This window comes from Tachyglossus aculeatus, chromosome 18 (genome assembly GCF_015852505.1).
Source record: "Tachyglossus aculeatus isolate mTacAcu1 chromosome 18, mTacAcu1.pri, whole genome shotgun sequence".
NCBI lineage: Eukaryota > Metazoa > Chordata > Mammalia > Monotremata > Tachyglossidae > Tachyglossus > Tachyglossus aculeatus.
In genome coordinates this window covers 31,074,906-31,096,999 of record NC_052083.1, presented here as the reverse complement: position 1 = coordinate 31,096,999, position 22,094 = coordinate 31,074,906, and the positions used below count along the sequence as shown (strand labels likewise).

General features: G+C 45.3%; 2 protein-coding genes across 3 annotated transcripts in view; both read left to right on the top strand.

The window, feature by feature from the left end:
• TRAPPC10 (trafficking protein particle complex 10) overlaps positions 1-15,679 on the top strand; it is a 69,076-nt gene extending 53,397 nt beyond the window's left edge. For both annotated transcript variants that reach the window (XM_038760059.1, XM_038760058.1), the window contains exons 16-23: positions 333-491; positions 1,376-1,602; positions 2,438-2,538; positions 4,024-4,150; positions 7,583-7,753; positions 9,434-9,611; positions 10,879-11,073; positions 12,009-15,679. In XM_038760059.1, the coding sequence (XP_038615987.1) occupies positions 333-491; positions 1,376-1,602; positions 2,438-2,538; positions 4,024-4,150; positions 7,583-7,753; positions 9,434-9,611; positions 10,879-11,073; positions 12,009-12,247 (1,397 nt within the window). In that variant the 3' untranslated portion in view covers positions 12,248-15,679. The remainder of the gene's footprint in view (positions 1-332; positions 492-1,375; positions 1,603-2,437; positions 2,539-4,023; positions 4,151-7,582; positions 7,754-9,433; positions 9,612-10,878; positions 11,074-12,008) is intronic.
• A 5,110-nt stretch (positions 15,680-20,789) lies between these two features.
• The window catches only part of PWP2 (PWP2 small subunit processome component), a 28,491-nt gene continuing 27,186 nt past the window's right edge, over positions 20,790-22,094 (top strand). The window contains exon 1 of the mRNA XM_038760600.1: positions 20,790-20,827. Coding sequence (XP_038616528.1) covers positions 20,810-20,827 — 18 coding nt within the window. The 5' untranslated portion in view covers positions 20,790-20,809. The remainder of the gene's footprint in view (positions 20,828-22,094) is intronic.

Here is a 22,094-nt window from a genome sequence, read left to right as displayed (position 1 = left end):
CCCATTGAGGGCCTCTCATGTATATTTAGCCATACCCTTTCCAAAGCTATAAATATTTTCTGCCTGAACTATATCTTTTGGTAGCAAATCCCATATCTGCACCACCTACTTCGTGACAGTTTTTCCTCAAGCTTTGCTTTGAACCCGACCGCCTTCAAATTTCAGTTGTCCTGATGTTTTAGGATTTGGTGAACGGCAGTTTGGGGCTCTTTGGACCCACCTTTCAGTTGAATTACATACTTCCTTTGGAAGACCTAGTCTTGCCAAACAATCACATGTGTGCCAATAAATAAACCAGTGATGTCAGTTTTTGAATTATGTTTCCTCTTTAGACAGTCTGTTGGCTGGTATTCCCCAGAAGGTCAAATTTACTGTCACCACTGGCCATTATGCCATAAAGAATGGAGACAGCCTCCAGCTCAGCAACGCAGATGCTATGCCTATCTTGTTCCATTCAGAGAGCAGAGCTGTGATTTATTCCAACACCAGAGGTAAGCCTTCAGCAGTCAGAAGGGAGATCTGCCCACTTCCCTGATAATGTCAGAATCCTGCTCTGCTCTAAAGAATAAATGTATTAAGGGGGTTATTGTAGGGATCTAGAAAGGGGGTGGCCAGTAATGGAACCAGTGATGGCCAGTGGGGAAACTGCCCCAGGAGACTTAGCCTGGCACCCAGGCAGAAGGGACACAAAGATGCCTCCAGACTGAGAAAGAGACTGTTAAAAATTTCAGCCACCTCAGGAGACCCCGGAAATCCGATCTTGGAAATACTTCTCATCCTTTGGAAAGTCACCAGATGAGTCCAGCAGTGGTAGGAAGAGAAGGGAGGAAATGGATAAGAGGGATGAGTATTTTTCTTCCAGTGCCTCCCCCCCCATCCCCACACAGACACTTCCTCCTCTCCGTCCCCCACCCGCAGCTGCCTGAGAACTAAGATCCGTGGGTGGTCAGTCAGTCAGTACTATTTATTGAGCAATTATTGTGTGCGGAGCACGGTACTAAGCACTTGGGAGAGTACTGTGTAACAAAATAACAGACGGATTCCCTGACCACAATGAGCTTACAGTCTAGAAGGAGAGACAGTGATATAAATTGCAGATATGGACATAAGTGCCGTGGGGTTGGGCGGGGGGATGAATAAATGGAGCAAGTCAAGGCTACACAAAAGTGGGGGTGGTGATGGGTGCAGTGGGCTCAAAGATGGTCTAAATATCCAGCTGGGCCTCTGTCCTCACTTGTTTCCTTCCCCCTGTGATGAAAAGGCCCCAGGAACATTAGCAGGGCCGTCAACTCCTATCGCTGTCGTCCCAGCATAGTTTAGGAGCCACGGAAACTGGGAGAAAAATTCTGAACCTTTTTCTATCTTGCCGTTTTAGAAAAGTCTTCAGAGGTGCCTCTCATGATTCAGTCCTCCGAGAAGGTCACAAGCATCAGTCTGCCGGTGGCTCCTGCCTACCATGTGATCGAATTTGAATTGGAAGTCATCTATTTGCCTTCAGTACCAACTGCAGGGGAGAGTGAAATGCAAGGAAATAAAGAACCCCAGAGGAAAAATAAGGAAAAACAGATAACGGAGGACTGCATGGTTACCGTTGATCAGAAAGTAAGGACTAGAGTTGGAATTTTTTGAATATTGCCTGATGCTGTTAGAAATGAGAGAATATTAATATTTTCCTCTACCTTTCCTGGTAAGGAAAAGCGCTTTTTATTGTTTGTATACTAAGGGCAAAAGATCTGCCTTCATTTTAGTGTCAGGCTTAGATTTTTCTTTTCCCACAAGTTTCCCATACATTTGCCTATTTATGTCTGCTGGTCTCCCTTCTTTTGAAATCTTCAAACAAAGCCCATTCATTCAGTCATATTTATTGAGCTCTTACTGTGTGCATATTTATTGAGCTCTTACTGTGTGCAGAGCACTGTACTAAGCGCTTGGGAAGTACAGCCAAAGAGCTCCATTTAATTAGCTGAAGCTTCAAATAAAATGAGCAGGGCATTGTGGAGAGGGATGTTGGCAACTTTGGTGAAGCCAAAGTTCTGGGCTTCTTTCTCTCTTCTCTACCCTATGTACTTTATGGGCATTATATTTTATGATTTACTCTGGAGGGTAGAAATATCCAGCACCTACTGGGTGTGGAGTGTTAGTTTTGCCCCTAAGGGGACAGAAGGCGTATCCCTCCTGAGAACCTTTTGGTTTAACAGGAAAGATAAGCAGGCATACATTGATGAACATTCAGTAGTAAAAGAGCATGAGTGAAGATATAATAGACCCAGGTGAATACATAGATTAATTACAGATAAACAGGTAAGTACAGAGGAGTCTGAAGTGATTGAGGGGGTGGCAGGGTGCGTGGGGTACATTTACAGCTGTGCAAAAACATTATTGTTTTAATCAATGAGAAATTCCACAAATATGAATCTCCTCTTTTTCTCCTCTTTAGGTATCTATTGATTGCCCATGGTCAATTTACTCCACCATTATTGCGTTAACATTCAGTATACCTTTTAAGGCCACCCACTCCCTTCTCTCAGCTGGAAAACGGTAATGCACGCATTAAATGTTTAGCCACTTTTCTCATTTTCCCTCAAAATGTCTTAAATTGAAACACGTTGTTTTCAGGGCTCGGTTTTAGTGGAAAGGGACTGGGGGAGTAGGGAGAGGTGAGGGGAATGGAGAGCGAGAGACACTTAACGTTAACTATAATTTGAAGAGGAGGAGGAATGTTTTGAGATTTCTTGAAATCTGTTCCCCCTCTTACTCCCCGTCACTAACCAGTCCGATGAGCCTGGAGTGAATTTTCCACTTTAAAGTCATCTGATTATTTGGTTACAAGAACTTTTATCTCCTGATTGTCTGGTTTTTCTGTCCAACGTTGTTTGGAATCTGAGACTCTCAGGTCAGATTTTTTCAGAATGTGCCAAATCTGGATGTTTTTTCAGGGTGGTTCAGTTTACTTAGACTTTCTGGACAAGGCTGGAACTTTTATTTCGGGTTCAAGGAACTGGCCAGATTTTGGGGCTGAACAGTACAGTAGCCTTTCTAATGATTCCTGGGAAAGAATGGGAGCATAAATATCTTGGTAATTGCATTTCTGTATTGTGGCAAAATGTGACCTCTTTTATGGTTTGTTTTCTCACACACACACAGCTGAGATGTAGGCAGAAAACTAATTTCATCGGTCAGACTTGGATGTTTTAAAATGAGTTGTGTACTGAGTGTGACTCCCAATGTGCTTCTCTCCAGCACAAGGCCCACTTCTTCCCTAAAATTCCCAGTGCTTGCCGTTCTCGGTAACTTTACAGGGTCCCTCTTCCCCAATTCCCGTATGGACACTGAAGAAAGAGAATTCCTGGCACCTCACAGGGCTTGAGTTCCCACTCCCCGCCTAGTCCAGCACGTGACCGAGGATTCCCTTCCCACTCCACCATTGCAGGCCTCAAAGAGGGAAATCTCTCCCAGTCCCATGGCACAATGGAGAGTTTCCCTGCAGATGGTTTAAGGACCGAGGGAGGGAATCTCATAATCACGGAGCAGCAGGGCCTTATGGAAAGAGCACGGGCCTGAGGAAGGCAGGAGTTGTGAGTTCTGATCCCGGCTCTGCCACTTTCCTCCTGTGAGATGGGCAAGTCACTGCTCTCTGCCTCAGGTTCCTCATCGGTAAATTGAAGAATAAATACCTGCTCCCCTTGCCCCTTAGGCTGTGAGTCCCAGTAGTCTATATATACCCCAATACTTAGCACATAGTAAGTGCTTAACAGATACCACGGTTGTTCTAATTATAGCCCCACCCTCATATTACAGGGCCTCTTGACAGTTTTTTGGGTGTTCTCTTTACACCTTCAGCAGGTGCCTAGGAAATCTGAGATGGGATGGAAAATTAAAGTCTTCTGCTTTGATTTTGTCAAACTGTTGTTGGTCTCGATTGAACTTCAGGAAAAATCTGTTGGAGCAAGATTGTAATGTATTTAACACCTAGATCGGTTTAGAGTAAAAAATTTATTTTGCCTATTTTGTTGTTTATTTTAGGAAATATATCCAAGTTTGTGTCCAGAATTTGTCAGAACTTGGCTTCCAGTTATCACACAGTAACCTCAGAGAGGCTACTAATAGCCCAGGCCTGAAACTAATGCCTTTGAACACCAAGGCCCAACAGGTAAAAATGATCTGGAGCTGTTGTTCATGCCTTTGATTCACAGACCTAAGTTATCGAAACAAATTCTGAGATAAACATCTTGTTTGCAATTACTAAAATTTTATTTTTAACCCTCCTTCCCCCGCCCCCCGCAAACACACACACACACACAATTTGCTTTCAGAGCCCTGTAGATGTGCCGTTACTAATTAACTGAGGCTGAATTCTGGAAAAAGATTTCTTCTGTTGCTTAGTTCTCTTATCAAATCTATGAATCATTCAAACAGTGCTTTCTAGTGAGCCCTCACTGTGTACAGACCAATGTACTAAGCGCTTGGGAGCATACAGTACAACAGAGTTGGTAGACATGTTTCCTTCCCCTGCTTACAAGCTAGAGGGGAAAGAAGGCAGCAAAATAAATCATAGATGGATATGTGCATGAGTGCTTTGGGGGTGGAGTAAAAATCAAAGTGCTTAAGGGGTTCAGACCCAAGTGCCTAGGTGATACAAAGGGGAGGGGAAATATATATACACCTGTATATATGTTTGTACATATTTATTACTCTATTTTACTTGTACATATGTATTCTATTTATTTTATTTTGTTAGTATGTTTGGTTTTGTTCTCTGTCTCCCCCTTTTAGACTGTGAGCCCACTGGTGGGTAGGGACCGTCTCTATATGTTGCCAACTTGTACTTCCCAAGCACTTAGTACAGTGCTTTGCACACAGTAAGCGCTCAATAAATACAATTGATTGATTGATTGGAAATAGGGGAAGTGATGTCTCTGGAAAGGCCTCTCGGTGGGGATATCATTTTCTTCACAACATTGTTAAAATCTGCCCTTTCCTCCTCCATCCAATCTACTGCAATGCTGAGCCAAGCTCTTATTAGATCCTGTCCTGATTACTGCATCAGCCTTCCCGCCTCCTGCCTCTCCCAACTCCAGTCCTCACTTCGCTCTGCCGCCTAAATCGTTTTTCTTAAAAAAAATTCAGTCCACATCTCCCACTCCTCGTACACCTCCAGTGGTTGCCCATCCGACTCCGCGTTAAACGAAACCTCCATACCATTGGCTTTAAAGAACTCAATGAGCTCTCCACCTCTATCCTTACCTCACTGACTCCCTGCTACAACCCAGTCCATTCACTTCATTCCTCTTAATGTCAGCCTACTAGCTGTATCTTGTCTAGCTCACCCTGGTCCTGCCTCTGGCCTGGAACTCCTTTCCCCTTAATATCCTGTAGGAAGTGAGCTCCTTGTGGGCTTGGAATGTGTCTACCAACTCTGGTGATTTTTGGGTTTTTTTTATGGTATTTGTTAAGCACTTATTGTGTGTCAACCCCTGTTCTAAGGGCTGGGGTAGATACAAGTTAATCAGGTTGGACACAGTCCCTGTCTCACTCTCCCAATCTAAGTAGGAGAGAGAAGCGGTATTTAATACCCATTTTACACTTGAGGAAACTGAGGCACAGAGAAATAAAATGACTCGCCCATCGTCAAAATTTTATGGTATTTGTTAAGCACTTATTATGTGTCAACCCCTGTTCTAAGGGCTGGGGTAGATACAAGTTAATCAGGTTGGACACAGTCCCTGTCTCACTCGGGGGTCCCAATCTAAGTAGGAGAGAGAAGAGGTATTTAATACCCATTTTACACTTGAGGAAACTGAGGCACAGAGAAATAAAATGACTCGCCCATAGTCAAAATTTTATGGTATTTGTTAAACACTTATTGTGTGTCAACCCCTGTTCTAAGGGCTGGGGTAGATACAAGTTAATCAGGTTGGACACAGTCCCTGTCTCACTCGGGGGTCCCAGTCTAAGTAGGAGAGAGAAGAGGTATTTAATACCCATTTTACAGTTGAGGAAACTGAGGCACAGAGAAATAAAATGACTCGCCCATAGTCAAAATTTTATGGTATTTGTTAAACACTTATTGTGTGTCAACCCCTGTTCTAAGGGCTGGGGTAGATACAAGTTAATCAGGTTGGACACAGTCCCTGTCTCACTCTCCCAGTCTAAGTAGGAGAGAGAAGAGGTATTTAATACCCATTTTACAGTTGAGGAAACTGAGGCACAGAGAAATAAAATGACTCTCCCATAGTCAAAATTTTATGGTATTTGTTAAGCACTTATTGTGTGTCAACCCCTGTTCGAAGGGCTGGGGTAGATACAAGTTAATCAGGTTGGACACAGTCCCTGTCTCCCTCGGGGGTCCCAGTCTAAGTAAGAGAGAGAAGAGGTATTTAGTACCCATTTTACAGTTGAGGAAACTGAGGCACAGAGAAATAAAATGACTCGCCCATAGTCAAAAAGCAAGCAGCGGGCAGAGCTGGGATTAGAATCTATGTTCTCTGACTTCCTCTTTCCACCAGGGCATGATGCTTCTCTGTTGTACTCTCCCAAGTATTTAATACAATGCTTTGCATACCCTAATCACTCAATCATCATCACCATCAATCGTATTTATTGAGCGCTTACTGTGTGCAGAGCACTGTACTAAGCGCTTGGGAAGTACAAGTTGGCAACATATAGAGACAGTCCCTACCCAACAGTGGGCTCACAGTCTAAATACCATAGATGGATTGATTGATTTAGGCCACGTATAATGGATCACTGTATTTTCGGGAGAGGATTTGAAAAATATGCTGGTTCTCTTAGGTCAGTTTTATTTCTAATTATTAGTTTCCTGTTCATGGTTACTCCACAGTTCGGTGAGATTTTCTTTTTCCTCCTTTGCTTGATGATTGAAGGAGTAGAGGAATGTAATCGGTGACATGGCAAAGAAAGGTTGATGTTTGTTGGTGTAATGTGGTCAGACCTTTCTGGGCCGCCTCGTGGAACCACAGTCCTTCTGCTGCTGTTCACTTTTTCCAGTATGCTTTTAAGTATGACCTGCACTGGGCATTTTTCAGATTAGATACCGTTATGTTTTTTTACCTTTTTGAAAAATGAATTCTACTTCCTAACCAAATATGTTTGAAAATGAAACATTTTAACCAGAAACTTCCATTATATTTCTAATTTAGGCTTTTTATAATCAGGTGCTTCGTATGCTGGAATCAGTTATTTCTTCCACTGGCTTGGGCTCAGTGTGACTGGCAAAGGCATACATGTATTTGTACATCTTTTAGTGTTTAAAAAATCCTTCAGGATGAGGTTGCATATTTCGATACCACTGGGCCAGCGCTGCACTTCTGAACTTCCTTTAATTTAGGTCTGTGATTCCCCAGTGCTCGGGAATTTATGGAATCAATTAGATCAAAAGTATTTTTGCTATATTTGTGCGGTCCTCTGCAGGAGGGAAGGGGGGAAATAGTGGTTGTGGACCAGAGAGCAGCACACACTGGGATCTCATTGTCAGCTTTTATAAAAAACAACGGCACAGTTTTCCTTCACTGATTTGGTTTTTGTCAGAAATCCCTAGTCACCGTGACTTCTGTCTTTTCAGCCTATATACAGTCAGCAGTCTGTGTTCTTTGTGTGGGAATTGATGTGGACCACGGCATTTCCCCCTTCCCTGCAGTGTCGGTTTTCGGTCGAGTTTCGCCCGGTGTCTAAAGAAGAACACTCTGTCTCCCTACAGCCGTACACTTACGAATTTCAAATGGAAAATTTTTTCGTAAGTGTCTCCTGTCATCGGTAGTTCTAGGGTGGAAGGAAACACGGGGGGAGGGAGGATCAAAGTGATGAAAGATAAGCACAGGGGAACGTATCAGAATGGCTTTTCATTCCCTTTGAGTGGGTTAGCCCATTTGGGCTGCGATGAGCTGGGCCGCGGCTGAAAGAAAGGCACTGACCCCATCAACCCTGGACACTCTTTCCCCTCCCACCTCCATGGGACTTCAGCCTCCCCCTGACCTCACTTCTCAAAAGCAGGACGGATCAGACGATGCGCTGTGAATAAGGGGTCAGAGAAGAGAAGAAAGCAGCAAGGGAAAGTCAGGGAGTTCCCAAATTGTGTTTTCCCCTGAGGAAAATCAACACCAATTTGCTACTACAACTCGGTTTCAGATTTATCAGTAAGTCCTGTTGGCCCTGACCTAGAGCCACTCCTTTCTGCCAGGGGTCCGGAGGGGAGAGACTGGGTTAGTACATTTTTCACGGGGGAAAATAAAAACCTTTGTGCTAAGCTTCCAGGGTAGTTGAACGCTTTATTTCAGTTGCAGTTTGTGGCCTACAAACAATCCGAGCACATTGCAGTGCAGTAACCCTTCATGTAGGTCTGCAGCAGCACAAGCTTTGTTGTTGTGGTTGTCTTCCCCACTAAGGGACAGTAGTAAATTAATAATAATTATGGTATTTAAGCGCTTATTATGTGCCAGGCACTTTACTAAGTGCTGGGGTGGATACAAGCAAATCGGGTTGGACACAGTCCCTGGCCCACGTGGGGCTCACAGTCTCAATTCCCATTCTTCAGATGAGGCAACCGCAAATGTGTGGCACAATAACAAGTCCACTCAGGCTGAAAGTGAAAATGGCTTTTCTAAACATGTTTTTTCTTTTCTGTGTGTGTGTGTGTTTTTAATGGTATTTGTTAAGCACTTACTGTTTGCCAGGGACTGAACTAAGCTAATAATAATAATAATGGTATTTGTTAAGTGCTTACTATGTGCCAGGCACTGTACTAAGCACTGAGGTGGATAACAAGCAAATCGGGTTGGACCGCCCTTGTCCCTCATGGAGCTCACAGTCTTCGTCCCCATTTTGCAGATGAGATAGCGGAGGCTTGCCCAAAGTTACCCAGCAGACAAGTGGCAGAGCTGGGATTAGAACTGAGGTCCTTTGTCTCTCAGGCCCGTGCTCTTGGCACTAGGCCAGTGCTGTTGCTCATAATAGTAATTAAAAGAATAAAACTTCTGAAGCATTTCTTCTACTTAGACTGGGATCCCCAGTTGGGGCAGGGACTGTGTCCCTGTGTATGATTTTCTTAAATCTTTGGCAGTGCTCAGTGTAGTGCCTGGCACATAGTAAGCTCTTAACAAATACCACAGAAAAGCAGAGAAGGGATTCTTTTAATCCTTTATATTAGATGCGCTTCTTGAATTAGCTCTCGTTCCTCTACCATTGGAAAAGCTGGTATTAGGGAAACCCGTTTCAGCTTCTTGCCCAGAACCCCAAATGTCATCGTAAAGCCAACATCTTGCCTCATCTTGTCTTTCAAACAGAGGTTTGCAGCAAAGGAGCAGAGTAGGCAGCTTTCACCGGCCAACCTGATTAAATAGCCATAAGGAAAGTAGTGTGATTGATCCCTTGAAGGTGATGAAATGGTTTTTCAGTGTCCCTTTCTTCCCTCCCCCAGACATTATACAATGTGAAAACTGAGATATTCCCTCCTTTGGGGACAGAGTATTGTAAAACGGGCTCACTCTGTTCTTTGGAAGTGTCCATCACCCGCCTCTCTGACCTCCTGGAGGTGGATAAGGATGACTCGTTAACGGAATCGGATGAGTATTGTTCCACAAAACTTATGTACGAAGGTGAGTGTCCTGATTTTCGATGCCCCTGCATTGCGTTGAACCTTTGGCCCAGAGGTTTTCTTGGCTGAAATCTTTTTTAGGGTTCTTCTAGGCCTGTGCTGAATCGGATCAAGTGACTCTCCTGACCTTTGGCTTTAAGGCATTCAGTCTGCTGTCTCCTGGCTCTATCTCCTTGCTCGTCTCCCATTACATCCCAACTCACACCCTTTTCTCCCTTCAAATCGACCTGCTCCCTGCATCTTATTCTTGTCCCTCTCGCCGCCAGCTTCTTGCTCATGGCCTCCCTTTGGTTTGGAACTCCCGCCCCTTTTAAAGCCCAGCAGACTGCTAATCTCGACAGGCCCTGGTATCTTTTAAGTGCTCACTATGGGCAGAACGCTGTACTAAGCTCTCAGGAAAGTACAATACAACAGAATTAGCAGACCTGTTCCCTGCCATTCCCTCCTTCCCCCCACCACTGCCACACTTTTGTGTGGCTAAGCATTTGGGTATTCCCCCCACCCCGTCTTCATTGCATTTGTGTACTCTCTTGCTTTCCCCTACCTGTAATTTAGTTTAGTGTCTGTCTTCCCCACTACGTTGACAGCTTCTTGAGAGCCAGGTTCAACCTACTGTAGTTTACTTTCTCAAGCGCTTAGTACAGTGCTCTGGTCAGAGTAAGTGCTCAATAAATACCATTGATTGATAGATTAATGGTAGCCTGACCCACCCAGGATTCTTCGTGAGACTGACCCCATCAGAGTTTGTGGGAAAAAAAGGGTCTCTTTCCACTGAAATTTATAGATTTACCCAGCATCCTGATGTATCAGGCTTTTCCTGGCAGGCTTCTGGAAATATTCTCCCTGACGGGCACTAAGATTAGTGGATTATGTTCAGCCCTACGGCTGGGTGTACTTGCCTGTCTCAGTCAATCAACGATACTTATTGAGCACCTACTATGTGCAAAGCACTCTACTAAGCACTTGGGAAAGTACAGTACAACAGAAGTACTTCCCAAGCGCTTAGTACAGTGCTCTGCACACAGTAGCGCTTAATAAATACGATTGAATGAATGAAACTAGTGGTCATATTCCCTGCCCATAATGAGCTTTTTGAGAGCGTCGGGTCGTGAGTAGGCCAGAGTGGACCCGGGCTATCCGAAAACGCTGTTTAGGTAGCTGTCTCCTGCCGAAAGGGTAACGAAGTGTTCCCCAAGAACTTCAGGTTGATCCTCACGGTTGCGTTTGCTTGTTTTCATGTGTTTCAGTCGTGTTTTCATGTGTTTCAGTCGTGGACAACAGTAGTAACTGGGCCGTGTGCGGAAAGAGTTCCGGTGTCCTCGCGATGCCCGTGGCAGCCCGAGCCACCCACAAAGTCCACATGGAAGTCATGCCTCTGTTTGCTGGCTATCTCCCCTTTCCCGATGTAAGGTTATTTAAATACCTCCCTCATCATTCTGCCCACTCCACGCAACTTGATGCTGGTAAGCGTTGCTGCCGTTGTTTTCTTAACTTGTATCTACCCCGACCCAAAGTATAAGCACTAACACAGATGCCATTGTCATCATCATAATCTTCATTGGGTCAAATTGTCAAATTTTGCTTGACAGTGAAAGTGACCTTGTGGGTTGGGAGAGAGCCCATAGACCAATAGTCTTCAAGATTGGTGAGGAGTAATAAAAGCCACATGGTGATTGGAACTCTTGACAAACTTAAGCCACAGACTGTCAATGCCAAGTGGCCATGAAGTTGTGTCCTTCTCTTCTTCCCTGATGGAGTAAGGATCCTATTAAAAACAGACTGACTAAAAAGCATTTTTTTAACATAATTTTTAAGTGCTTGCTAAGCGTCAGGCACTGTACTAAGAACTGGCGTAGATACAAGGCTGGACACCGTCTGTGTCCCACATGGAGCTCACAGTCGTAATCCCCATTTGACAGATGAGGTAACTGAGGCACAGAGAAGTATAGTGCCTTGCCCAGGGTCAAACAGCAGACAAGTGGTGAAGCTGGGATTAGAACCAGGCCTGTGCTCTTTCCCCAGCCCACACTGCTTCCATTTTCTGCTAGGAAAGAGAAATGAGTGCATTGCCACTTTTCCTTTGAGCCCGAGTTAGGGTAATTCAATGTTTTTCCCACGGATGGGTCGGTGGGGATTGTTCTTGGAATGACTTGGGAGTTTTCAGCACCATTTCAGGCTCCACGTGGCCTAGTGGAAAGAGCGCAGGACCGACAGTCAGAAGCCTGGGTTCTAGTGCCGAACCTGCCACTTAAACTGCTCTGTGCCACAGTTTCCTCATCTGTAAAAATGGGAATAAAATAACGCGCCCCCCCCCCACCACCCTTAGGCCACAAACTCTGTGCAGGGCACATAGGAAGCGCTTTATCAACGCCCTCCTCCTTATCCTTCCATTTTGCAGACAGCTGGATTGAAAACGATAACCTGTCAGTGGACAAGAATTTGGATGATCAGGCCGACAGCAGCAGCATAAAGAGCAGAGGTAGCCTCCATTCTGCAGCCAGCACGGAGACCCGAGGCTTCCCCATGCCCCGGCTACAGTCCTTCCCAGCCGGTCAGGTCTTCAACTCCAGCACCGGCATGCAGATCCTGGTCATCCCCAGCAAGGACGACCACGTCCTGGAAGTCAACGTCACATGACGACGCCCCGGAGAGGCGGAGGGACGAACGGACGCGCCCGAGACCGGATCCCAATGCACCCTGAAGGCTCCCGCCCCGATCGTCCTCCTCCGCTGTAACACCGCAGCCCGATCAGCCACGACGGTTCGGCGGCGGCCCCCGAGTCGTCGAACCCTCTGTATAGTCCGCGTGCGGCGCATCTTGCCGGCGATGATGTTGCTTTCGGACGACGCCTTTTGTGCGTCACGGCTCATTCTGCCATCTCCGTCCCCTTCCCCTCCCACCCAGCTTCCCCCAACCCGGGTCGTCCTCCCCGCCCCAAATCAGTCTCGTACAGCGGATCGAGTTGGAAAGCACTCCTAATCCATCACTCCATCTGGAGCGGCCACGAATCCCGCTGGCTCTTGTGTGGGTGGCTGCCCCATCCTGACCCCATTAGTGGTGTGTGTGTGTGTGTGGTGTGTGCGCGCGCGTCTGTGTCCGTCTGTCCACCCGTCCGGCCGGCCCCACCACCGTCTGATTTCTGGACCAGAATGATTTCCCGATTCCCTTCGGGGTGCCGGGTGATCCTTTTTCAAGCTCATCGGAATGTCCTTTTCTAAAATGACCTTTTGTAGTTCTTTGGCATACTTAACCCCTTCTGTGCCTTGACCCGTTCATCACACGGACCCACGGGGTCCTGGGACGTGCGCCCTCCGGGCCCCTCGGAGGCATTTGGAAGGTACCATCCAAACCCCGGCACTTAAGCGGTTAAGTTAGGACTCGAGTGGTCTTGGGACCCCGCGTCCTGCCAGAACGCTGATTGAGTTGAATGTGTGGCGCATCCCAAGTGTAGTAAACGTCCGTTGTCCCGTGTCTCGTCGTTGGGCTTTGTCGTTTCGATGGTTTCTTCCCATCCCCATTACTTGGAACGAGGTGGCCCCCAGGGATAGCCCTCTCCAGAGGAGAGGCAGGAAGCGGTTAAAAACGCCCAGCTCCCCGAGGCTGTGTCCCAGCCCCGACTCCCTGCCTCCCTAGGCCGCTCACCCTCTCCTCGCCCCCCAGGCAGGCTGGACCAGGGTGGGTGGGTGAGAAATTGGTTGGGAGCACGCTGGAGTTTCAGCTCTCCGGCCCCGGGACTGGGTCGCTGTGCTGGAGCAGTGGGGAAATCCATAGCCATATGTGTTTTTGCACCTTAATCCTAGAATTCCACATGCTTCATTGAAAATGAAGGTGACCAGAAGGCCTCTCTCAGAGTACGTTCCTTGTCCGGCTTCCGGGAAGAATGAAGGTCTTAAAACTGACCCGCTCCTGGTGCATCTTTCATCTTTCACCTATACAGTCCCAACTGATTCTTTTGTTCTCAGTTGTAAATTTTGTTGTACATAGGATTGATTATATTGATTATTATTTAAAGAAAAAAGGAAGTCCAAACTAACTGATGTAACATCTGTGTATAAGTTGCACCAAGCCTCCCCCCGCCCTCCCCGCCCGGCCCCCCAAAGAACAAAACACCAAACCATCAAGGACATAAATGTTAGTTTTTAATTAGTGTAAAAGTCACAGCTTGTAAATAAGTGATGTATGTTTTAAACCTTTTCCAGCTCTCAAAAGCTATGTATTTTTGTACATATTAAGAGAAGTACTCTCATTCATGGGACAGTTCGGTGGGCTGTGGAAGGAAAGTAAATGCAAACTGATATGTAGTCAGTTCTAGCAGGAAGGTGGCACTTCTTCTAGATAACCTCTGTGGTGTGAGCCTTAAAAAGTGGAACAGAAATCTTCTACGGCTGATTCACAGGTCGCTCAAGATAGCGGACAGAAAGCCGATTCGTCTTGGCAGTCGCTCCGTTTTCGGTATTCCCTTTAGGGTGTTGAAGCCGTTCAAAGCATAAAGGCCGCGCACTTCTCGTAACGTTTTCTCATTTGAATCAACGACAGGTGGAAGCAGAAAAGAAGGTAAGTATTTAGGAGCTCTCCCACAGACTTTCTCAAATCGATTTCCAGTATGGGCCCCTTCAAACTACGCTTAATCAGCTGAGGCAAGCTAGTTATTCAAAACCTTGTGGAAGAGAGATTCGGAATAGGGCGGCCACTGGATGCTTGTTGCCTTTGAGGCTCCCAACTTGAACACATAATGGCCTTGTCGGCATCAAGCCCCCTGAGGAAATAGTTCCTCTGCCAGTGGAAGATCATCTCCAGTGAACAGAGTCTCTAGAATATGCATTCCAGTTGGGAGAAAAGACTACTAGCTCCAGGTCATTTTCCCACACTGACTTCCTTGAAGCAGCTGTGGTTGAAATCTGGCTTGTTTTCATTTGGTATTTTATACTTTGGTTCCACTCCCATCGTAAGATTAGGTGGTGGGCCGGTACTCAGAGAGAATCAAGGATGCCCACTTAAAAATATCTGTACGTGACTTTACGTGACTTAAATTGTGCCTAGAGCTCTCCATAGCATCCAACGTGCATGCGTTTCTCTGCTTTGGTTTTACACCACAGAACGATTCAGTTGCGCATTGCGCCTGCACCAAATTTTTCTAAATAGTCGCCAGGAAAGAAATGGTCACATCATGCATTAAACGGTTACTAACTGCAAGATTTATGCCTACAAGCAGAGACCGAGCTGGCTTCACGTTTGGAAAGACTGCAGCTCTAGAAAATGGTGAGATGCTTAAAATACACTCTCAAGTGGGAGAAAATGGTGGTTCTGCTATCCATAGATATATGAACCTGTAAATATGATCAGCTGTTAAAAAAAAGAGGTATAATTTTTGTGAATTTCATGGGTTTTCCTGTGGCTGGAAAAATTATAACCCCTCGGTCATGTCCTGCTTCTGCTCTGGGGATTGTCGCACTTGACGGGATACTGACTTTCTCCATTCAGTTCTCTAGCGCGCCGCTGTCGTGACATTCCACACACAGAAAAATTTCCAGCGACAAATCCTTTTCCCTAAGGACAAAGATCCAACGGAGAAATTGTGAGGGAAGTATCTCCTCAAAAGCTAATCCTTAGTTTTTATTTTATCTTTAATCTTGGGTTGTGTGATACAAACTTAAAACTGTAGAAAGGAATTTTGTCTATCAGACTGGAATAACCAGAAAAAAAATATGCTAGTCCCTTTGACTGGGATTAGTAAGAATGACCTCTAAAGTAAGTCTTTTATTTTGGTTTCGTTTGGTTTTGATTTTTTTGGGGTGAAGGGAATGCCCGTCTTCTGTAAAATTCATGACAGTTTTAATCAGGTGAAACGGAAAACGCTGTTAAGTCCAGCTGCTGGGATTCTCTGACTGGAAAAGGTGACAAGTTAGTGACTTCGACACTGCGGGTATTATGATTAATTCCATTTTCATGGTTTACTGTAAAATCATTTTTCACATTGTTCTGTAATATATTGTTAGACTAAACACAAATTGTATTAAGATTGTTAAAATGTAAGCATTATGATTCTAAAATATACATGTTTTAAAAAAGCAATCCTGTTTCCTCCCTGTCATGATATTTACTGGTGGGCCTAGAGTTTGGTTTTTCCAATGAAAGGGGGTTGGTCAGTCAAAGTGGTTTCTTTTGCCTTAGCGTATGGTCTGTCTGTGCCCAAGCCTGGAGGTGGATATTTGCATTATGTTCTGAACACCTTTTAGACTGTGAGCCCACTGTTGGGTAGGGACTGTCTCTATATGTTGCCAACTTGTACTTCCCAAGCGCTTAGTACAGTGCTCTGCACACAGTAAGCGCTCAATAAATACGATTGAGTGATTGGGTACGTGCCCAGCTCCGTACCGAGCACTGGGGGAGGTTCCAGATTCAAGATTACACATCCACGGGGTCTCTGGAGAACCACAGGCTCCTTTGTTTGCTCTGCACACAGTAAGCGCTCAATAAATATGATTGATTGATTGTCAGCTGGGTGGCTTGGGGCAAGTCACTTCACTTCTCTGGGCCTCAGTTCCCTCATCTGTGAAATGGGGATTAAGACTGTGAGCCCCACATGGGACAACCTGATTACCTTGTATCTACCCCAGGGCTTAGAACAGTGCTTGGCACATAGTAAGCGCTTAACAAATACCAACATTATTATTATTATACAGTCTAGAGGGAGAGACGATAATATAAATGAAATTACAGATACGGACATCGGGGCTGAGGGTGAGGCGTCTCTCCAGTTCACTCCGCTCCAGTCCATGCTGTGTACTCTGCTTCCTGGATCATTTTTCTACAAAAATGTTCAGTCCGGGTTTCCCTGCTCCTCGAGAACCTCCGGTGGTTGCTCATCCACCTCCGCGTCGAACAGAAACTCCTCCCCATCCGCTTTAAAGCAGTCATCTTGCCCCCTCTTACCTCACCTCGCTACACTCAATACTATTTTATTTTGTAGTATGTTTGGTTTTGTCTCCCCCTTTTAGACTGTGAGCCCACTGTTGGGTAGGGACTGTCTCTATATGTTGCCAATTTGGACTTCCCAAGCGCTTAGTACAGTGCTCTGCACACAGTAAGCGCTCAATAAATACGATTGATGATGATCCCGGTTTCAGCTGGGAGGTCTGGATATTTGTAGGCCGTCCTACGCCATTTAGAAAATTTCAAAAATGCCTTAGCATGGGAACCGTTCCTGTTAACTGTTCAGAACAAAGCTGAACAGTTTAAACTGCTCGCTGATGGCTCAGCTGTGCTTGTTTGACCTTTAAATGCCTCGGACTTCTACGTCCGGGCTATAGTACGCCCCGTATACGAGCTCATTTTAGATGCCACTGCATTTTCAAACAGACACACACACACAGACATACACAGTTTGACTCGCTTTGTCCTCTTCCCCACTATTCCCCCCCCCCCTTTACTCCTCCAAAACAAATATTATGCTCAGTCCACTAAATTCCACTAAATGTTGCATTTGGGTTAATTCAGGAGCATGGAAAATAGGTCTTCAGAACAGCCCGCCGCTTCCTGTAACATTCTATGTTGCCAATTTGTACATATGTTGCCAATTTGTACTTCCCAAGCGCTTAGTACAGTGCTCTGCACATAGTAAGCGCTCAATAAATACGATTGATGATGATGATGATTCTCTACTGTTTTAGTCAATCAGTCCATAGTATTTGAGCGCTCACGGTGTGCACAGCGCTGTACTAAGCACTTGGAAAGTACAATGCAGCAATATAGAGAGACAATCCCTGCCCACAATGGGCTCACAGTCTAGAAGGGGGGAGGCAGACATCAGTATAGATAGACAAGCATCAATATAAGTAAACAGAATTATAGATATTGACATATATACATGCTCACAGCCTTAAGTAGGGAGTGGGAATTAATCCCCGTTTTGCAGATGCAGTAACTCGGCACAGAGAAGTTAAGTGACTTGTCTAGGTCTGAGCAGAGCAGTGCCAGAGGCAGGATTAGAACCCAGGTCCTCTGGGCCTGTGCTCTTTCCAATAAGCCACTCTGCTTCCCAGATTTGTTCCACATCTTCCTTCCTCTCCCCCTCGTCCCCCTCTCCATCCCCCGCATCTTACCTCCTTCCCTTCCCCACAGCACCTGTATATATGTATATATGTTTGTACGTATTTATTACTCTATTTATTTTACTTGTACATATCCTATTTATTTTATTTTGTTAGTATGTTTGGTTTTGTTCTCTGTCTCCCCCTTTTAGACTGTGAGCCCACTGTTGGGTAGGGACCGTCTCTATATGTTGCCAATTTGTACCTCCCAAGCGCTCAGTACAGTGCTGTGCACATAGTAAGCACTCAATAAATACGATTGATGATGATGATGACCCCGCTGGGAAAGCAATTGCTGGGTATTAGGGTTTTGGACAATGACAGGGTGGTACAGCAGGTCAAAATAAATTTAAGGGAAAGGAAACGATTTAAGGGAATGGCGGAATCGGTGGTAACTATTGATCACTTACCTTAAGCACAGCACTCTACTAAATGCTTGGGAGAGATTGACACGCTTGGTATTGAAAAACGTAATAGTCAAAATGCTTCTTATCCAGTGAACTGGATAATTTTAGACTGTGAGCCCACTGTTGGGTAGGGACTGTCTCTATACATTGCCAATTTGTATTTCACAAGCGCTTAGTACAGTGCTCTGCACATAGTAAGCGCTCAATAAATACGATTGATGATGAACTTACAGTGCGTGAAAAGAACTATGTGCTGAAACAGGTTCCCCTTTGGAAAATAAAGATGCCAAATAGGGACTGTACGGCAAGCTCTTTGAGGGCAGGGATCTATTACACTCCTCCAAGTGTTTAATTCAGTGCTCAATTAACACTATACTCAATTACTCATACTCAATTAACAGTTTTAAATTTTTCCACAAGGATCAAGAAGTATAGGACAAAACAAGACTAGCCCTTTCAGCCCACTGAGCGCTCACTGTGTGCAGAACACTGTACTAAGTGCTCCGGAGGGTACACCACCACAACAGACACATCATCATCATCAATCGTATTTATTGAGCGCTTACTATGTGCAGAGCACTGTACTAAGCGCTTGGGAAGTACAAATTGGCAACATCTAGAGACAGTCCCTACCCAACAGTGGGCTCACAGTCTAAAAGGGGGAGACAGAGAACAAAACCAAACATACTAACAAAATAAAATAAACAGAATAGATATGTACAAATAAAATAAATAAATAAATAGAGTAAAAAATATGTACAAACATATATACATATATACAGGTGCTGTGGGGAAGGGAAGGAGGTAAGATCCCAGCGCTTACAACAGTGCTTTGCACATAGTAAGCGCTTAACAAATTATTATTATTATTATTATTCCTGCCCCCAACGACCTCACATGTGCCGACTTGTACTTCCCAAGCGCTTAGTCCAGCGTTCTGCCCACAGTAAGCGCTCAATAAATACGATTGAATGAATGAATGAATGGGACTGGGACTGTTGCCAACCTGATTCATTCATTCAGTCGCTTTTATTGAGCGCTTACTGTGGACAGAGCGCTGGACTAAGCGCTTGGGAAGGGCAAATCGGCCACATATAGAGACGGTCCCTACCCAACCGCAGATTCACAGTCTAGAAGGGGGAGACTGACAACAAAACAAGTAGTAATAATAGCATTTGTTAAGCGCTTACTATGTGTGAAGCACTGTTCTAAGCGCTGGGGGGTATACAAGGTGATCGTATTGCCGCATGTGGGGCTCACAGTCAATCCCCATTTTACAGATGAGGGAACTGAGGCCCAGAGAAGTGAAGTGACTTACCCAAAGTCACCCAGCTGACAAGTGGCGGAGCCGGGATTAGAACTCATGACCTCTGGCTCCCAAGCCCGGGCTCTTTCCACTGAGCCAAGCTGCTTCTCAGGTAGGTGTCAATACCATCAGAATGGAATTATAGCTACCTACACATCATTAATAACAGAGTAATAACAATTATATTGCTAATATAATAATATATTATACCATATATTATTGCATAATATATCAATCATATAATTATATATAATATATTAATAATGATGGCATTTGTTAAGCACTTACTATGTGCAAAGCACTGTTCTAAGCACTGGGGGTATGCCAGGTGATCAAGTTGCCCCATGTAGGGCTTCCCAGTCTTAATCCCCATTTTACAGATGAGGGAACTGAGGCTCAGAGAAGTGAAGTGACTTGTCCAAGGTCACACAGCAGACAGGTGGCGGAGCCAGGATTCGAACCCATGACCTCTGACTCCAAAGCCCGGGCTCTTTCCACTGAGCCACGCTGCTTCTATATATTATTATATTTGCATTATATTATAATAATATTAATAAGAGTAATAAATGTGTACAAATATACACAAGTGCTGTGGGGATGGGGAGAGGAAAAGGGTAGCTCAATCAATCAATCGTATTTATGGAGCGCTAGCGTGGCTCAGTGGAAAAAGCCCGGGTTTTGGAGTCTGAGGTCATGGGTTCAAATCCAGCCTCTGCCCATTGTCAGCTGTGTGACTTTGGGCAAGTCACTTCACTTCCCTGTGCCTCAGTTCCCTCATCTGTAAAATGGGGATTAAAACCGTGAGCCTCCCCTTGGGGCAACCTGATCACCTTGTAACCTCCCCAGCGCTTAGAACAGTGCTTTGCACATAGTAAACGCTTAATAAATGCCATCATCATCATTATTATTATTACTGTGTGCAGAGCACTGTACTGAGCGCTTGGGAAGTCCAAGTTGGCAACATCTAGAGACAGCCTGGGAAGGCCTCCTGGGGGAGGTGAGCTCCCAGTAGGCCTTTGAAGGGAGCTAGTTTGGAACGGGAACCTGATTAAGCGCTTAATAAATGCCATTATTATTATTATTAGTAGTAGTAGTAGTAGTAGTAGTAGTAGTAGTATTACTCAGTAGGTGCCCAGCGCTTAGAACAGGGCTTGAGCCCCAGTAAGCGTCTAACGAATAGCCTTTGAACCCAAAAATGGCCGTTGCGGGGGGGGGCGGACGGTGAGGAGCCGTTGTCGGGGGCCGCGGAGGGCGCCGGGTCCTCCCGGCCGCTAGGGGGCGGCGCCGCCGGCCGCTCCGGAGCCCGCGCATGCGCGCCGTTTCCCGTCGGCCCCCGCTCCGCCACCGGAAGTGGCTGAGGCCGTCGGCTCGTGGGCGCGCACGTGCCGCCGCCGCGATGAAGTTCGCCTACAAGGTAATCAATCAATCAATCAATCAATCGATCGTATTTATTGAGCGCTTACTGTGTGCAGAGCACTGGACTGAGCGCTTGGGAAGTCCAAGTTGGCAACCTATAGAGACGGTCCCTACCCAACAGTGGGCTCACTGTCTAGAAGGGGGACCCAGAGAACAAAACAAAACATATTAACAAAATAAAATAAATAGAATAAATATGTACAAAATAAAGTAATAAATACATACAAACATATATATATATATATATGCATATACATATACAGGTGTTGTGGGGAGGGGAAGGAGGTAAGGCGGGGGGTGAGGGGGAGAGGAAGGAGGGGGCTCAGTCTGGGATAGGCCCTGAGAAGTGAAGTAATAATAGTAGTAGTAATGGCATTTTTTAAGCGCTTACTATGTGCGAAGTACTGCTCTAGGCAGTGGGGTAGATATTCATTCATTCATTCAGTTGTATTTATTGAGCGCCCACTGTGTGTAGAGCACCATACCAAGCGCTTGGGAAGTACAAGTTATAAGGTAAGCAGGTTGTCCCACGTGGAGCTCACAGTCTTCACCCCCATTTTACAGACGAGCAAACTGAGGCCCAGAGAATAATAATGATGACGGTAGACCCTGAGAAGTGAAGTAATAATAGTAGTAATAATGGCATTTTTTAAGCGCTTACTACGTGCGAAGTACTGTTCTAAGCAGTGGGGTAGATATTCGATCGTATTAATTGAGCGCCTACTGTGTGCAGTGCACTGTACTAAGCGCTTGGGAAGTACAAGTTATAAGGTAAGCAGGTTGTCCCATGTGGAGCTCACAGTCTTCACCCCCATTTTACAGATGAGCAAACTGAGGGCCAGAGAATAATAATGATGATGGTAGGCCCTGAGAAGTGAAGTAGTAATAGTAATAATAATGGTGTTTTTTAAGCGCTTACTTTGTGCGAAGTACTGTTCTAAGCAGTGGGGTAGATATTCATTCATTCATTCTGTCGTATTTATTGAGCACCTACTGTGTGCAGAACACCGTACTAAGCGCTTGAAAAGTACAAGTTATAAGGTAAGCGGGTTGCCCCAAGTGGGGCTCACAGTCTTAACGCCCATTTTACAGATGAGCAAACTGAGGCCCCGAGAATAATAATAATGATGGTAAGCCCTGAGAAGTGAAGTAATAATAATGGTATTTTTTAAGTGCTTAGTATGTGTGCAGTACTGTTCTAAGCCGTGGGGTAGATATTCATTCATTCATTCAATCGTATTTATTGAGCACTTACTGTGTGCAGA